At 34.2% G+C, this 17,127-nt stretch overlaps 8 protein-coding genes across 8 annotated transcripts; 1 reads left to right on the top strand and 7 right to left on the bottom strand.

Moving 5' to 3' along the window:
* Positions 1-211: 211 nt before the first annotated feature.
* On the bottom strand, positions 212-1,955 carry NAEGRDRAFT_70491 (uncharacterized protein; the record flags this gene model as incomplete). Its single annotated transcript, XM_002674355.1, has 2 exons — positions 212-531; positions 617-1,955. 2 exons carry the CDS (start codon positions 1,953-1,955, stop codon positions 212-214), a joined length of 1,659 nt encoding a protein of 552 aa, XP_002674401.1.
* A 386-nt stretch (positions 1,956-2,341) lies between these two features.
* NAEGRDRAFT_50994 (uncharacterized protein) lies at positions 2,342-6,473 on the bottom strand (the record flags this gene model as incomplete). Its single annotated transcript, XM_002674354.1, has 2 exons — positions 2,342-4,574; positions 4,864-6,473. The coding sequence occupies 2 exons, from the start codon at positions 6,471-6,473 to the stop codon at positions 2,342-2,344; spliced, it is 3,843 nt and encodes a 1,280-aa protein (XP_002674400.1).
* A 679-nt stretch (positions 6,474-7,152) lies between these two features.
* Positions 7,153-7,851, bottom strand: NAEGRDRAFT_70488 (uncharacterized protein; the record flags this gene model as incomplete). The annotated part of the gene is made up of 1 exon (XM_002674353.1): positions 7,153-7,851. One exon carries the CDS (start codon positions 7,849-7,851, stop codon positions 7,153-7,155), a length of 699 nt encoding a protein of 232 aa, XP_002674399.1.
* Positions 7,852-8,456: 605 nt separating this feature from the next.
* NAEGRDRAFT_70487 (uncharacterized protein) lies at positions 8,457-8,810 on the bottom strand (the record flags this gene model as incomplete). Its single annotated transcript, XM_002674352.1, has 1 exon — positions 8,457-8,810. The coding sequence occupies one exon, from the start codon at positions 8,808-8,810 to the stop codon at positions 8,457-8,459; it is 354 nt and encodes a 117-aa protein (XP_002674398.1).
* Positions 8,811-10,333: 1,523 nt separating this feature from the next.
* NAEGRDRAFT_80642 (cytochrome P450) lies at positions 10,334-12,106 on the bottom strand (the record flags this gene model as incomplete). The annotated part of the gene is made up of 4 exons (XM_002674351.1): positions 10,334-10,538; positions 10,579-10,810; positions 10,857-11,006; positions 11,058-12,106. The coding sequence occupies 4 exons, from the start codon at positions 12,104-12,106 to the stop codon at positions 10,368-10,370; spliced, it is 1,602 nt and encodes a 533-aa protein (XP_002674397.1). The 3' UTR covers positions 10,334-10,367.
* Positions 12,107-12,579: 473 nt separating this feature from the next.
* Positions 12,580-14,339, top strand: NAEGRDRAFT_80641 (uncharacterized protein). Its single transcript, XM_002674427.1, has one exon. It carries the CDS (start codon positions 12,618-12,620, stop codon positions 14,322-14,324), a length of 1,707 nt encoding a protein of 568 aa, XP_002674473.1. The 5' UTR covers positions 12,580-12,617; the 3' UTR covers positions 14,325-14,339.
* A 200-nt stretch (positions 14,340-14,539) lies between these two features.
* NAEGRDRAFT_70483 (rab family small GTPase) lies at positions 14,540-15,487 on the bottom strand (the record flags this gene model as incomplete). The annotated part of the gene is made up of 3 exons (XM_002674350.1): positions 14,540-14,989; positions 15,190-15,273; positions 15,356-15,487. 3 exons carry the CDS (start codon positions 15,485-15,487, stop codon positions 14,540-14,542), a joined length of 666 nt encoding a protein of 221 aa, XP_002674396.1.
* Positions 15,488-15,775: 288 nt separating this feature from the next.
* NAEGRDRAFT_50989 (uncharacterized protein) lies at positions 15,776-17,101 on the bottom strand (the record flags this gene model as incomplete). The annotated part of the gene is made up of 1 exon (XM_002674349.1): positions 15,776-17,101. One exon carries the CDS (start codon positions 17,099-17,101, stop codon positions 15,776-15,778), a length of 1,326 nt encoding a protein of 441 aa, XP_002674395.1.
* Positions 17,102-17,127: the final 26 nt, after the last annotated feature.

Raw genomic sequence — 17,127 nt, 5'->3', positions numbered from 1 at the left:
ACTATCAAAAGGTTGGGCCATTATTTCATCAAAAACAGACTGAACTTTCCTCAATAAAGGATGAGGTGAATGATTTCTATTTATTGTTGATTAAAGGTCTTCGAACAACTCTCAATAAGAAAGACTTGTTTTGAGGTGCGCCAAATTGAAAATGTTAAGAATTATGTTAATAAATAATTTTAATAAATAATAGGTTTCAGTTTTGCTTAGTTTAGAAGTTATCATAAGTAGCTTGACAATAACCTGGCATTACTGGACCAGCATTGACACCTCTACGAACCAAGACGTTACATCTGCTGTATTCCATTCTGATTCTGGCACTAGTGAGGTCAGTAACAGAACTACTACTCCACAATCTTTCAGCAATAGCAAGAGTACGAGGGAAGACACGAGAGTCAAAGTTGGCATCATCGACTTGTTCACTCCACATGGCTCCTTCACCACCCAAAACTAATTTCTTTTGACTATCAGTCATACCAAATCCTTCAGTTGGGTCATTTTGATAAAAATTAATCCAAGTATCAACCCATTCTGTTTAAGAAAACATTCACAATTCAGTAATCGATTAATTTGAAATTATTAGAATTAATATTTGAGAAATTTAGAAGAAACATACCATAGAAAGTTTGATTATGGTTTGGAATTTGTTGATCCAAATACCAACCACCACTCAACAAGGTTTGGTAACCCATCTTGACAACGTCAATAAGAGTGTGTCTTTCCTTCCAAACATGAACAATAGTATCCTTTGGCAAATTGTATCCGTATTCCAAAGCGAGTTCTTCCCAACAAATCATAGTCTTATTGTATGGTTTGTACAAGGTTCTCAAATTATCTTCAAAGTAGTGCAACAATTGGACTGGTTGTGTGAATCCCTTTTGCTTCATGAATGATAGAATACTTGGATCTTGGAGCCAACAACCCATGACGAGTTCATCTCCACCAAAGTGGTAGTACTGATCAGAAAATCCATTTTGAACTAATTGCTTGATGATAGCTCCTAACACTTGGTAAGTCTTTGGTTCAGCAATATTGAGTGGAATATTATTGATGTTGTGCTTGTAACTTGGACAGTTGGCAGTAATTTCAGGATAACCAAATCCCCAAGATCCAGCATGACCTGGAATATCAATTTCTGGAATAACTCTGACACCTCTTCTTCTACCATATTCAGTAATGGCAAGAATATCTTCAGCAGAGTAAACAGCCTTCTTTTGATAGGCACCCTTTCCACTGAGGTTTGGATAGGCATCGACGACAAGAGGGAAGCTTTGAGCATCAACAATATGCCAATGGAAAACGTTCATCTTTAAATAGGCAAGAGAATCAATGATTTGCAAAATCTTCTTAACAGAGTAATAATGTCTACTGGTGTCTACAAGAAATCCTCTCCAAGAAAATCTTGGTTGATCCTTAATTAGAATAGGTAAATATTCAGCGAATGAATAATAAACCTTTCCAAAATCAACTCCATTCATATTGTCAGTTGGCACAATAAGTTGTGAAATTGATTCCAAAGCTCTGAGACCTCCCCAAACAGTATTAGCTGTCATTTGAATAAATCCATCACTTGGATTGACAGTAATAGCATAACTTTCATCCATACCAAGGAATGGTTTTGGAATTAAATCAGTACTTCCTTTAAGAATAGTCAAAACAGCTCTATTCATACAATAAACTTTTGTACCATTCAATGTAGGACAAGTTGCAGATGAATCAACAGCTTGATTATAGAAAATCATTCCACCATATCTCTCGAATGCATCAGAAATAATATCAAAATCTCCAGGTGATTCTGGATTTTGTTGAAAAGCAATATTGAAATTCTTCCAATCAGGGATTATACCAACAATTGATCCTGTTGAATATTGATCAGGAAGTGGAAACACTTTAAATGTATCTACATTATCAGTATTTGTCTTGAATGGTGATATTATTCTTCTACTCTCCACCATTGTCATCACAAAGATCAGCATTGCCATCACAACGGAGGCTATTAAAATCTTTCTATTGAACGTATCTCCGACCATCATCATCATACGCTTTTTTTCCAACTAACAAAAACTGAAAATACTCTCCACAATAACAGTTGATGTATTTTTTTTCGTTTGTTGTTGAACGATACTGTGTTTAATGTCCATTTGAGTTGAATCTTTATTGTAACACCTCTTTCATGTGATGTAATCAAAAAGAAGGCTTCAAAATCGCAGATTTTCAACCTGAATTGTATGTATTCAATAGTGCTTTAAGGGAGCATTGAGTGCTTTTAAATGAGAAATAAATGGTTCATAATATTTTACAATAGATATTCAAACTCTACAATAATTAGTTGCGTTACTTATTATTCATAGGCAGAATGTTGAATAATCACCTTAACGGCTACAACTTTTCCATTGTACACTTTGGATAAACAGGCAAATCTTCCATCGCCTGTGTCAGCATCTCTTGAAATGATACCAAATGGAATATTCATCAATAGTGGATAGCTTTGTTCCCTCAACATGCTGTTCAATTGACCAGTCCAACCAGAGTCATATGATTTGAAATATTTGTCAAATCCTTTTGCTTCCATACCGAATACAGTGTCATCTTGGTAATGGATTGCATCAAAAATTCCAACATTGCCACCATCTACACAAATTCCACATGCTGACACTTGCCAATCATTACTTAATGGTCTTGTTTTTGATGTCAATTCAGAAATACTATATGAATTGTGTAATTCCTCAGAAAAAGTTTCATCTGGAACATTCCAATCTTGTTCAATATTCGTATTGATTGAATCTTTGTAATTTTGATTAAAGGCAATTAATTGACCTGGAAGATCATCTTCAAGTTTTTGATTATACGACCAAATACCACTCTCCACATTATCAATTTCAACATAACCCCTGTTTGTAAAGTCAGCCACTCTTATTTGATTTGAGTCAACTCTTAACTGCTTTCTTGTTGCTAGCTCTTTCCATTCTTGATTTCCACTATTTGAAATTTCTTCTGGGGTGGCCGAGGTTTCATCTTTTGGAGAGAGAATGGCAAGAAAGTCATTTCCTTTCAAATTAAAGTTGCTAAAAAATCCACGATGAATTATAACAGAGTCAGAATCTCTTTTCTTCCCATCCATATCATGAATGTGACCTACAGCAAAAGTTTCACCATTAAAATTAGGAACCATCACAGGAGCTCCCAAGTAATCTGCCAAATCTTGTGGATTCAATTCAACATATTGTGGAGAGATTGCAAATTTCAATTTTTCATTCTCTCTACATTTAATTCCAGCAATAATTTCCATATCATTGTATCGACCTTTTTTACACTCGTAGTAAACATCTCCTCTGAATGAATGATCTCCTGGTTGGCGTTCTGTGACTGAGAGTGCATCTGTAATTTTTGGTGGTACATAGTTCTTGAATAGATATTGATTCAACAAATCCTTCTCAGAATAGCGTTCAGAGATTGGCTTTGTTTCCAGTTGTGAGATAGTTTCACTTGTCAAAATTGTGCAATTTGATTCACCCTTTAACAAATCGATTCCATTAATTAAGGACATGGTTTCATCATCCCATAGCAATTTGTGGGCTGTATTCTCTGGAATATTGACTGGCGCCAAAGTTCCTGTCTTTGCATCAGCATCATATAATGAAGGAGTATAAACAAAGTCTCCTTTGGAACTCAAGATGAGGAGAGAATTTCCTACTCTTACAATATTATTGATTTCATTTCTAAGCCAAACAAGATGATCTACAACAACTAGTTCTTTCTCATTCCATCTCAATTCAAAAAGACTATTAGAAATATTTAAGAATACTCTGAGTCTATTACCTTCCTTAATAATAACTTGAGAATTAACCATTGAAAGATCAAAATCAGAGAGGAATGTCATATCTTTCAGAACAACACTTTCGAATTGTTTTTCTTTGAGATTAAACTTGTAGATTGCGTTATTATTTCCAACCAGAGCATTCAGTGAATATTTTCTCTCTTCATAATTTTCACAAGGAAGAGGAATCATGAAAGAGGAATGAGAATTCCAATTAGGAACATCAATCTTTTCCATACCTTCAATTGTACCATCTCTCTCCTCAATATACAATGCATTCTGTCCCATATGACACAAGTGTCTGACCAATTTCCCATCAATAAATCCAATACATCTGCATGCATCTTCACTTCCATCATTTGATTTGAAAATTTGAAAACTCTCATTCGATAATGTATCAAAATTCCAATCCTTAATGAGACAAGGCAGTCCTTGATCATATTTTGGAGTATCAGCAGAGCTCCATATTCTTACATTAAAAGAGCAACAAGCTCTCACCTTCTTTGATTCTCCCTCCTTGGAAACACTATTCAAAAACTGACTCTCCCAATCCACAATCAAACTAGATCCTACCCCGAGAGGAGTTTCCTTTTGAAAAGTAGTATTGCCACCACTCGAATTATTAAATAAAGTCTTTCTATTGAACAAAAATTGCCAATTCCTTTCTGAATTGTTATCATCATCATTGTATTCTACTAATTTTGCTGATGTAATAATTTCAACAATGGATGTTGATTCTTCCGAATCATTTTCCTTTCTTTTGACAAAAAACAATGGTTTAACTTGATGAATACCAACACTAGGTTGTGCCAAAGTGATACACTCAGCTTCGGTCTCCATTCTAACCATCGATTGCAATAGTCCAAACATTTTTTTCAAGTTGTGAAATTATTCTTACTCACAACCATCCAATGGACGGAGATGTCACACATTTTGTTACACTGCAACATATTCAGGTATTCTGTGGAAACAATAAAGAGAAAGAAGGACAGGTAATTTATTAATTGATAGAGTCATAAGCAGCAGACTTTCTTCTTCGCCAATACATGATTCCTCCAATAATGGAAGCAACAATGAGCAAACCAACAATGCCAACAGCGAACAAGATACCAACAACAGTTCCAGCCACAGATGGTTCTCCAACAGAGGCCACAAGTTTAAAGTCACTAACCATACTAGTTTCGGATGAAAGTAACAAGAAGGCCATTTCTTGTTGGAATGCTCCAACCTTATCGAATTTTTCCTTTGTGGAACAGAATTTGGCGGTGAGATCAGAACCAATTTCTAATGTTTGGAGTTCAGTGTATTGTTTTGGACTTGGATTGATATTGTAAGTTTCGAGTTTTTGTTGTAACATGTAGATGGAGAGTTTGCTTTTGGCAACAGATCCTTTGAAAAGGACACATGTATCTTGGTCAATTTGGCCAGTTCTCATGAGTTTGCCGAATCCGTTGGAAACTTCACCAGAAACCTTTTCACTGTCGGTCAAAACATCAACTTGTGGTCTCTTAATCATGACAACTTTAGCATAGATGATAACAACACTATTTGGAACCATGACACTTTCTGGACACATGACTGAACCATAACTTTCATAGGAAGCAGTGACTGGATAGATTGGAACACCAGGTTGATATGCAACACCATTGGATGTTCCACAATACACTTCGTCAAACTTAATTTCAACTTCATTTCCATAAATATCTTTCAAGTCAGTGTATGCATAATTGTATTGCATGAAAGAACCCTTTGTATTAAGATTATCTGATTGGAAGGAATAACTTTTCATGACAGTGAATGTTCCAGTATTCAATCTATCATCCTTAATATCTTGAATTTTGACATTGTTGACTTCAGTTAACATGAACTTTGGAGGAGCAGCTTGCAAATAATTAACAGGTGATTGACCAAAGAAACCAACACCAAAGTATCTAGTAAAGGCAGGTTCAGATTCCAATTTCATCATGAATGAGGCAGGATAAGGAACTTCAAGCCATCTATAATCAACGAGTGGAGTTGGATCATTTGGGCTATCTTCTGTCCAGATAGAAAGTTGGAAAGTACTCTTTCCCAAAGATTCAGTAACAAATTTCAAGTTAACCTCTACTTCAAACATGTTGCAATATCTTCTAATGATACCATACTTATCACCAACTGGACTCAACTCAATTGAATATGAAGATGGAGCAATGAATGTTGCTCTAGTATGTCTAAGTAAATCAACATTCATGATACCATTTGGGGCATTAAATCTAAAAACAGCTCTATCAGGAACGCCTTTATCACTTTGAACAGATAGTTCAAGAATACCAAATACCGTCTTTTGGATAGAGTCGACTTCAGTAGAAATAACATTCACTTTGAAGAAATAATTGCCATCTGCCTTTTCATACTCAAAGAATAATTGAGTGTTATCAAAATCCATTGGTGGACTTCCCAACAAGCTATCATATTGATACAGTTGTGAAGTATAGACATGTGTGGTTGGATCTTCCTTACTATTGGTATTGTTTATCCAGTAGGAAACCTCTGGCTCAGCAGAGATGATTGGTGTTTGTTGTCCATAACATGTGTAACAAAAGCTTAGAATCATAATTGCCACAACTAATAGTTTGCACATGCTTGAATTGAAATCCTTAACAAGGGTAATAGCCATTTTTTCAGTATTAGTTTCAATATTCAATGAGATAAGCAAGCCCTTTTAAAATGGTTCTCCGGAGTATCAGGAGTTAAGAAAACTCCCTTTTACATTTAGGAATTTGGGAATGAGAAAAATGGCGTTTTGAGAGTAACCTGTTTAAATTGTGGAAACTTAAAGTACCCAAAGATTTACACGACTCCTATTTCTTTCTAAATTTATTTGTCATAAAGATCATTGACATTATCCCTTCTTAATACCACAAAATTGAACCATCTTACATGTATTCCTTGCATAAATGTTTTAAATTTTATTATTTTCTTGCCAAAATGTTAGCTCCTCTGATTTGCTGTAATTCACTCTTTTTAAGTGTAAGGTTACATTGTAGGTAATCCTTTCTGCCATATTGAATTCAACTCCTTAAAAGTGTTAAATCTTGGCTATGGAATTGTCCTAATTGAGTGTGGTAGAAAAAATACAACCACAATACAAACACTAATGACTACAAGATTGGTTGTCATGGAAAGGTGGGAATGGATGCAATTATTCTTTGTCCAACTTCCAATGTCCACTATTTTACAAAATGTGATTGGCTTAACTGATTCACCAACAGAGCTTATGGAAAGAAGGTTAATATTTGCTGGCCTCGAAAATACGAATCGAGCCAGTAAAGTGCAAGACGATATAAAAGAGATCATTATTTCATAGCACACTTACTAAATAACCACTCAATTGCCGAATAGAATTCTGCATCATTTTGTTTGCTTAATTTCTCTGCTTGCTCCTCCCCAACAAAAACTGTTTCATACAGAAAGGTAATATGAAATTGATTCGGATCAAATTTTGTTTTTTCAATCAATTCTTCCACTTGCTTTGTTAATTCTTCAACTTTGGGGTATCTCTTTCCATTCTTCATCAAGTAAACAAATAGAATTGGTCGATGATAACTTCCCTTGGCCTCCTCAACATCATCAAAATATCGACTATCATCCACCTGTAGAAAATTCAATAAATACTCCAATGAACTCTGTACTTGAGTAGATAATTTTGTCTGATCCAAATTCATTATAAATCCATCAAATCGTTTAATATAATAGTCATAGGTGACAAAACTGGGATGATATCCAGTAACTTTGATGAGAAAATCCTTGCACTCTGCTCTCGAATAATCAACCTCTATTGGACATGAATCAAGTCCGAATGAACGTCTCAAACAATCAACAAGAATGGCATAGGCAAGATAGGTTTGAAAACTTGTTCCCTTTGTAAGTATCATTGTGGTACTACTTGAACTGATCGAGAGGAAGGAAATCTTTGTTTGTGAATTGATAAAATCTTCCAATCCCCAGAAGAAACGTCGCAAGAAGGCGAAGGTTGCTTTGAGTGGTTTTTCCATTTTTTTTTAAATTTTGATTTTATGAAATACTGCCATTCCATTACAGAACACAGCTGTAATAATATTACAATATTGCAATGTCTAGCAGAAATATTCTTCAATTGAGTTCAATAATCCTAACAGGTACTTTCTCAACCTGAATTGATATTGTTTCCTAAAATTTACATTTTTTTATCTATACCAGGCAGTGGTAACTGTCCTGGGTTATAAATTGGGAGTGGAGAGTAAGGTAAATGGATGCTCACTATCGTCGATTCTGTAATTCATTGTTGTACAAGAACCAGGTTGGAGGGACCTCTCACTTGTTCGTCAATAGGACTCATAAGACCATGGTAATTGAAGCAAACTGGATTGAAGAGAGGATAGTGAATAGATTCGTTGTAAACTGAGTAATAAACCTGTAGTGATAAATTTTTTTATCTATTGATTTTACATGGCACACTAATGTAATCACAACTAGCCAACATGTAATGGGTTGTCAGTGTTGTTGGGCAAATAATGTGGAAAAACTTGTTTAACGACAAGTCAAACACTCCAAATATGTACATTGACAACATTCTCGTTTATTTTATTGGTACGATTTTGATTGAAACCAATCTAGAGAATCACTTTTTGATTGTATTTTGATTGGGTTGGATTGAAATTGGCTCTTTGAACCATTCCCATGCCTTATCATAGAGCTTTCGAATTTCATCTTGACTCATTCCTGTGGTGTTTGTTGTTGATTTCGAATAGAAACGATTATGATGAGTGAGTGGTATGGTGTGGGTTAGCAGTGTTGGTGAAGAGGATTGGGTTGTTTGAATTTGTTGATCACAACGTGTTGTGCATCTTGTTGTGGCTTCTGGTTCAACAAAGGTTGTGGGATTTGAGAAACTGAAACCTGTAGAATCTCTGCTTGCAAGAATCGAATAGTATTGGTGAACAGTTGCTGTTCGCTTAACGTTTTGCTTATTCATATTTTTTTATGTTTGAGAAAGATTTGGCGTGATCAAGGAAACAGTTCTTCAAATATTCGAAACATTAATGATAACTGACAAAAATTGTCCTATTCAAAAGTTGTTGATATAGTTTACCATTTTCTCCCACAGCAAACAATTCCCAAGTCAGGAGGGAGATAAAAATGCATTCCTTTTCTTTTGATTTATTCATCATCTTCTGAATCATCTTCAATTGAGATAATTTCATTGATCTGAGATTTTGAAACAACTGGATATGGATCCTTTCTACTTTGTGGTCTATCTATTTTCAAAGTCACAATAGAGGCTTCCTTAGCTAACCTTTGAATGGCTTGTTTTCCACTATCGTTGATTGCTCTCACACCAATTCCTGCAAATTTTCCACTCAATTTCTTTGGATTCATATCTGACCAATCAGTATTAACAATTTCACCTCCTTGTACATCCATAGAAATTCCAAACCATTTACAATTACCAGCTTCTTGACAAAATGCATATAAATGGGGTTGAACATTCTTCTTATCTTGTATTTGATTTTCCGAAATGTATTTCAATAGAAACATTTGACATCCCCAAGCTGTTCCTCCTCTTATTCTCACCGAACTCTTATTACTTGCTGTTTTATTCTCAAACTCTTCAATAATGGCATAACATGAAGCTGCCTTACTGATAATATAATAGTTTCGTCTCAGCAAATTGAACTTGGTATTCCTTCTCTTTAGATACTTATTTGCTTCACTCAATTTCTTATCAGCAAACGCCAATTCTTTCTTGTCCAGAGTTATTACTTGTTCTCCAACATTTGGCAATACTCTCTGATGATGTCCAGCAAAGGAATAGACAATGCTCTTCTTTCCGAAAGCTTTTGTCCATTCAAAATCAGTGCCTTCACAACCTCCACTATAGCAATGAGAGATGCTTGTTGTGGTTTGATCAAAATTGAGGAGAAGTGATGAGTGAGAAGATTGATGTTGCGACATTTTTTTAATTTATTTGATTCTTGTAAATGGTCGAACTTTTTGTAAGTTTAATATGAAGCAAGAAAAATGTTGAGTTTCACCATTTCGGTGGAGCATGAATATTGAAATAATGTTAAAAATGGTTACTTGATTGAATTTGGAATGTTTTACAATGTGATATGTTTGCAAAATTTGTTGCAACAGTGCACTTTTAAAGCCAAATCACTTCACCACCAAAAATATTAAAAAAAAAGCAACAACAAAGCTTTCAGGAAAGCACCGAGTCAAAATTAAATCATTACCCACTTCCAGCTCTTCAACCAGATAAAATTTGGAATTCTTCCACAGAAGTGGAAAGAGAGAACCTAATTAAGAAGAAGGGATTTGATGGCAATAGTTTATTCCAGAAAAGCTTGACAGATTTGATAAAACCTTAATCACAGAAATTCAACAACCAACAGTTTTCGTACCAAAAATTAGCCAAGACGAAATGACCATGTTGTCTAACTTCCTTGATGAAGTATGTTAACCAAACAAAGTTGAAATATTATCAATAGATGTCTTAATACAAAGATTTGGTACCAAAGTGTTTTATTTGTTAACAATTCAATGGGGTGATTCTAACTTTGAGATTGAGTGGCCTCACTGTAATACCGCTTGATGGAATAATAACATCTCCATTCTTTTCATCATTCAACAAATCAAATTTGTAAAATTGCAATAATCTTGCAGTAACCATACATGCTTCCATACTAGCAAATTTATATCCCTGTAATTTGTGAATATTTAAAACACATTCAAATACTTACAATGCATTTTCTAATACCAGATGAGAATGGAAGATATGAAAAATCATGTTGAGATTTCGCTCTCAACTCAGGATCCATAAATCTCTCTGGTTTAAATACCTTAGCCTCTGGCCAATCTTTATGAGTTGCATAAATGTTGCCTTCAATAAATGTTCCTTTTGGAATCTTGTATTCACCTAATTGAACATCCTTATTAGCAACCTTAAGAACACCCAATACAGCAGGATTTACTCTAAAATTCAAGAATGAGTAAAAACATGAGTACCCATTCCACTTACCTTAAAGTTTCCATAACAATAGCATTGATATATTCAAGTTTTTCGAAAGTTTCAGCACTTGGTTTTTCTTGATTTGGAAGTAATTTGTTAACTTCTTCTCTAGCCTTTTCTTGGACATCCTTATTCTTTGACAAATGGTAAATTATCCAACTACAAGTTTGTAATATTTGAATCAAATGGTTTGAATAATTTTTGACATACCTTAAAGTAGTTGATGTAGTTTCATCCCCAGCAAGAGTAATCAGCAGAGAATTACTCTTGAGCTCCGAATTAGTCAATACTTTCTCAATTGTATTTCCTTTAACTAATAAACTCAAAATATCTCTCTTAGAGAAATTATCAAAGTTTTCATCAGCTTCCTTCTTTCTCTCCTCAATATGCTTATCCAAAATATTATTCACAAAAGTGATAGCCTTCTCGATGCCAGTTAACTTGAGGATCAAATGATAGAGGAAGGTGTTTGGTGCAAATCTTTTAACCATTATACCAATATTAATAACCTTCTCAACTGCATCTCTAAATTGTTTGCCAGTTTCATCTTTTTCATCAAATACGCCAAATGAAAGTCCAAATCCAGCCCTACCAAGAACTTCCAATGTGATGGAACAGAAATCATCGTCACTCAATGTCAATTTTCCATCCTTCTTCAATCTCTTCTCCCAAAATAATTTCATCATCAAATCAGTACAATTTACTGCTTCCTCACACACATATTCCAAATTGTCCTTTGAAAATGCAGGGCTTACCACTTTGTGATGTTTTTTCCAATCACTTGTAGTCAATGCACTCAAAATATTCACATCTATCAAATTAAACATATCATACAAGAACTCTGGCTTGTCAAAAGCTGATGCTTTTGTAATGAAAATTTCTTTCAAAATATCCTTATTACAAGTTGTGAATGTATTACCAGCTTGATAAGAAACTCTTAAACTTCCCTTCTTATCTCCATACTTATCAATGGCTTGATAGATTTCTTCCCAATTACCCATGTAAAACAATGGAGCCAACAATGGAATCCTAATAGGAGAAAACATAAATTGGAAAGTACCAGGAATATGAGAGACCTTTGCCATATTCTTCATCAACTTGAACAATCCAACCACAAACCACGAAGCAACAATTACCAACAAACTCATCCCGATCATCATTAAAACCCTCAACAAGGACCATGATGATGAAGAAGAAGGATCATCTCGCATCGAATCCTCCCCCATCGTGCCCATGAAAGAAGCGATCAAGTTAAGCATTTTTTTTGGATTTTGTATTTTGCTGAGGCTTGAAAGAAGCGGATCCTTTGAGCGCGATCATTGAGCGTAGAGTTTCATTAATGGAGAATTGTGTTCCATCAAGAATCTAATAGATTTCATTTTGGATAGTAGCTAACCAAAGGATGTGGAATGCAAGTTTAAATTCAATCAATTTTTGAAAGAACTTTACAATGTACAGTTTAATCATCATGAATTAGTTTTTCAAGATTCGAAAAAGAGATTCATTTTTGTTACAATTTTGAATCACACTGAAAATTGAATATTTTAAATAAACTTTTTTAAAAAAGAATATCTAACTCCTCTAACACACAACTCCAAACACCTTTTCAGTAGTAGAAACTAGACGAAAGTATCATAAACCTTTCATTATCCGATTAATATATTTTCCAAAGTTGGATCTGGAACAAATTTATTCAAAATAACCAACATCATTAAAAAAATTACAAAAAAACGTAACTGCCGCGCAAACTAAGAGAAAACTAATTCAAAGATGATTGGTGCTTCTTCTTCGACTGGTGTTTCCCGTCCTCCCTTATCATCATCATCATTTGATACAACAACAACAACAAGAGGTAAAATTAATTTACCTTCTCCTTCCATGATAGCTATTAATTCTTATAATAATCGTCAACTAGTTGATAATATTATTGTTGATGAATTTAATCAAAAATCATTGTCATCAGATCATACCATTAGTAAATTCTCCAAAACATCATCATCATCATCTTGGTTCAATCCTGTTACTACCATTCAAAGTCTAATTAATTATTCATTGTTTTTGGTGGTGGTGAGTCAGTTGATATGTCCAGTCTTGTTACCTTTGGTGTTGTCATCCTTTCTGGAAAAGCAGCCATCATCTGTAGTAGGTAGTAGTGAGAATATTGGGTCGGCATCTGATCATTTTGTGGTTTCCTTCTCTGTGGGATTTGAACATGAGAAGAGACTTGTTACGAATGTAAATCTTTCGGCAACCAAGTTGATTTTCATGTTGCAATGGTTGATTCACATTCCATTGGTTGTGTTGCCATATATTTCTTTGATTGTGAATAAGTCTTATGTGAGAGAGAGTAGAATGATGGTTTATTGGTTTTGTATCTTGTCTCTTTTCCTATCAAATGTAGTAGTTTCGTTAAAACAAGCTAGTTTCGATTGGATTAGTTTCATTCCTAGTATTTTGGAAAGTACTGATATAAGTTGGGGAGGTGAAAAATTAGCATTTAACACATCAATTCCATTTATTAAGAAACAATTGGAAACTAGTTCCATTCTTCCACAATTATTATCCCTCTTACTTTTCACTACTATTACCTTGTATTTTATTAGAGATGTAATCTTTGGTTTGAATGTTAATTTTAGAGGAAGAGATGAAATTGTTGGCCTAAGAGAGTTTATTGAAAGAGAATTTTCCACATGTTTAGTTTCTCCTCTTCAAGCAATGCTCAAATTGACTAGCATTGATTCAAATTTGGAAATTATCAACCATGGAATCACTAACATTCCACAACAACAGCAACCTATTGTTTCACAGAAAGAAACCACCCAAAATGTTCCTTCCAATAAGGATATTCAATCACCAAATTCACCAACAGAAGTAAATGTCACACCAAGTATTGAAACAAGTGAATCTCCACGCTTAGCTGTATCCATTAGAAATACAACTGCCAAGCAACCAATTGTGACAGTTAAGAAACCAGTCGTTATAGATGATAATGATGAAAGTGATGACAGTGACTGGGAAAAGGATGATGAGGAAATTAAGATCAAGAAAACCAATGACGATGACGAGGAGGAGGAAATAATAGATTCTAAATTCTCCCATCTTTCAGAAAAGAAGGAGAAAATGATCGCCAAATCTGATAAAAAGACTGAAAATGATGAAACTAGTCATTCTCCATCCCCTTCATCAGATTTACCATCCGTTTCAGAAAGCAAACCACATTCCTCAATATTACACAAGAGTACCTCCCCAACAGTTTCAACAGGGGTCAAACAGATTGGTGGAAGATTTATGGAAAGACGTTTTCAAAATAGGCACACACCTGAGACGGGATGTAATGAATACCAGTCCTCACTCGAAGCTGCTTTCAACAAGAATCGTAATTCCAAGATAATTACTGAACCAATAGACTTGGAAGAATCAAATAATGAGGAAAAACCAAAAACTAGTGAAGAAAGAAGGAAAGTATCTTTTGATTAAAAAATTAAATTGTACAATCTTCGTTTTTGTCTGAAAAATGTTTTAATACTTGGTAGAAAAGAGGATACTGACAACTTGATATGATTAAACAACAATATATTTACTTGTGTGAGATGCATCAAGCTCTCTATGTACAGTTATTTGAAAAGTGTCACAAAAAATGACTACTAAACTGACATTCGGTCAGTTCCAAAGTAATCCAAATTGAAAATAATTTAACATTGACATCCACCTGAAGATGATGGTTTTGGATTTTGTGATTGAGGTTTTTCACTGAATTGAACAACATCATCACGTGGTTGTTCTTCACCTTGTTGTTTGTTCATTTCTGCATGATTTTCCAAGATCTTTTTCACTAAAAAGTTGGCAGCTTCGTTGATATTCTTATCGTCCTTTGCACTTGTTTCAAACCAACCAATAAATCCATTTTCTTGACAATATTGATCCATTTCTTCCTTTGATTTGGAAACAGCACTTGGAAGATCGCACTTGTTGGCAAGTAATACACAAGGAATTGGACGTTCATCAGGAAGGAAAACTTTGTGTTCAATATCACTCTTCCACTTTTGTACAGCTTCAAATGTTGGAGGACGAGTAATATCATACACAACAAAAGCACCAACAGCCTCCTTGTAGTAAACTCTTGTCATGGAACCGAATCTTTCCTATTAATTGTCAATCATTATTAATAATTGATTAAAATTAGCAAAACGTGATGATTGTTAATCGTAAATGTTCATCATTTGATGTAAAATTATTAGTAAAGTATTTGTTAATATCATCATTAGTAATTGATAGTGTATTATTTTCATTAGATATTAATAAAGTAAATAATTAGTATGATTTAATCTAAAACAATGCTTACCTGACCGGCAATATCCCATAATTGAAGTCTAATTATGATGTTGTCGTCCCAGTTTAAAACTTTGAGAGCAAAATCAACACCAATCTAAAAGTCAGTTTATCAACATAACACCATGAATTAAATACATTCACAATCATTAATCCATCAAGTATCCAAATAAACTTACAGTTGATTTGTATGTATTAGAGAAAATATTATGTACATATCGTTTAATAATACTAGTCTTTCCGGTACCTATATCGCCAACTACTAGAATCTTATACAAGTATTCCTGCACTTCTCCTCCTGTATTGGACATTTTTGATGTTGTTATTATAAAAGTAATATATATTCACAGAGTTTGTTCTTTAGAAAAAATCTTTCTTGATGACGCTAAAAAAGAATCCAACAAGCAAACGTGGTGACGTATTTTTTAATAGATAAAATTCTAACGGTAAGAAGATGGGAGAAAAGCTTCCTCAATCTTTGCTGAAACTCCGGATGAGGGTGCAAGTTTGTTAATCACTCTCGGGGCAATTGCTGTCTGGGACCAAATTGGTTACGACTTTGTTTTGAAATCATCAGAGTCCTCATTAGAAATTTCATCTTATTTATTCTTCATTTGAGAGAGAATATTGTCAATACTGCCATTGATTGCAGTCATGTATTTTTGTTGGTATTGAACTTTCTTTTCCTTCTTGATTAATTGTCTTTCCTCAAATCCTAATAAATCGAGTGAAGATTGTTTTGAATACTTGTCAAAAATCTTGGAATGCAATTTGTAAGCCTTATAGATATTGGTTGTGTTTTCGATACGAGTCATCTTTTTGGTATTGTTGAGACCAAGCAATTTGCTCAAGAGTACGGATACATTGGTAAGCATGGATCTATCGAGTGGTTGTTCTGTGTTTGGATCCACAATACCGACATCTCTCAATTTACTTTGGAATTCACGAATATTTCTTGGACCAAAAATACCAATCATGTCATTGTAAATTGTGTAACCAACAATTACAAAAGTTTTTCTGAAAATCTTACTCAAATGTTCACGAATAGTGAGGAGTGAGTAAGTGACCTCTCCCAGAGAAATATTTGCCTGTGTTGATGAGGCTACTGCTTCTTTATCTTCAGCAATGGCTCGGAGTGTATCTTCTGAAGCAGCATGATAAATAACTTCATCTTGATCGTTGGTGACAATAACATATTTGATCATTAAACCCCTGATGGTTCTTTCTCTTTCACAATGCAAGCAAATAGTTTTAGAGATTGGTGCCTTCACGAAAGGTAAATCCTTATCAATGGATTTAACTTCTGTTTGTGGAACAGCAAGTGGAATAAAGTCTGTTGTTGTTGTTGTTGTTGTTGATTTCACACTTGATGTTGTTGTTGCTGATGTTGATGATGGAGTGGTTGTTGACTTGGTAGTACTCTTTGAGAATGGTAATTGTTCCAAAGCAATCTTTTCCATAGCTTCCTTCTTTTCATACTTTTTCTTGAGTTCTTCGGATTTCTTCTTTTTCGACAAGACTTTTTCCAAAATTGAAACTTGTTGTTCACTAGTTTTTACAAGATGATTTTCATCAATTGGTTCCTCATCCTTCTTTTTAGATTCTTCCATTTCCTCATCATCATCAAAGATATCAAGACCTGATTTTTTAGTTGTCTTTTTCATCAAGCCTCTCATCATTTCGAATTGACCTTCCGTTGATGTTGGATTATAGTCTTCACTCATCTTGGAGAGAAAATCATTCTTATCTTCTTCCTTTTTAGCCTTCTCAGTTTCATAATCATTCTTGATGGCTCTTTCTATTTTTTTCTTTCTGATGGAATTAACCAAGACAGTTTGTGTATTTTGCTTTTTTTTAATTCCCGAGTGTTCTTCCGATGATGGAATTGATTTGGATGTGGTGAGAGATTTGTTGTGTTTTGGCATTTTTTTTGTGATTAATTTAGGTATTG

Source organism: Naegleria gruberi (genome assembly GCF_000004985.1).
Source record: "Naegleria gruberi genomic scaffold NAEGRscaffold_40, whole genome shotgun sequence".
NCBI classification, from domain to species: domain Eukaryota; phylum Heterolobosea; class Eutetramitea; order Acrasida; family Naegleriidae; genus Naegleria; species Naegleria gruberi.
Note: the sequence above shows the minus strand (reverse complement) of the source record. Positions and strands in the feature narration are given on the sequence as shown.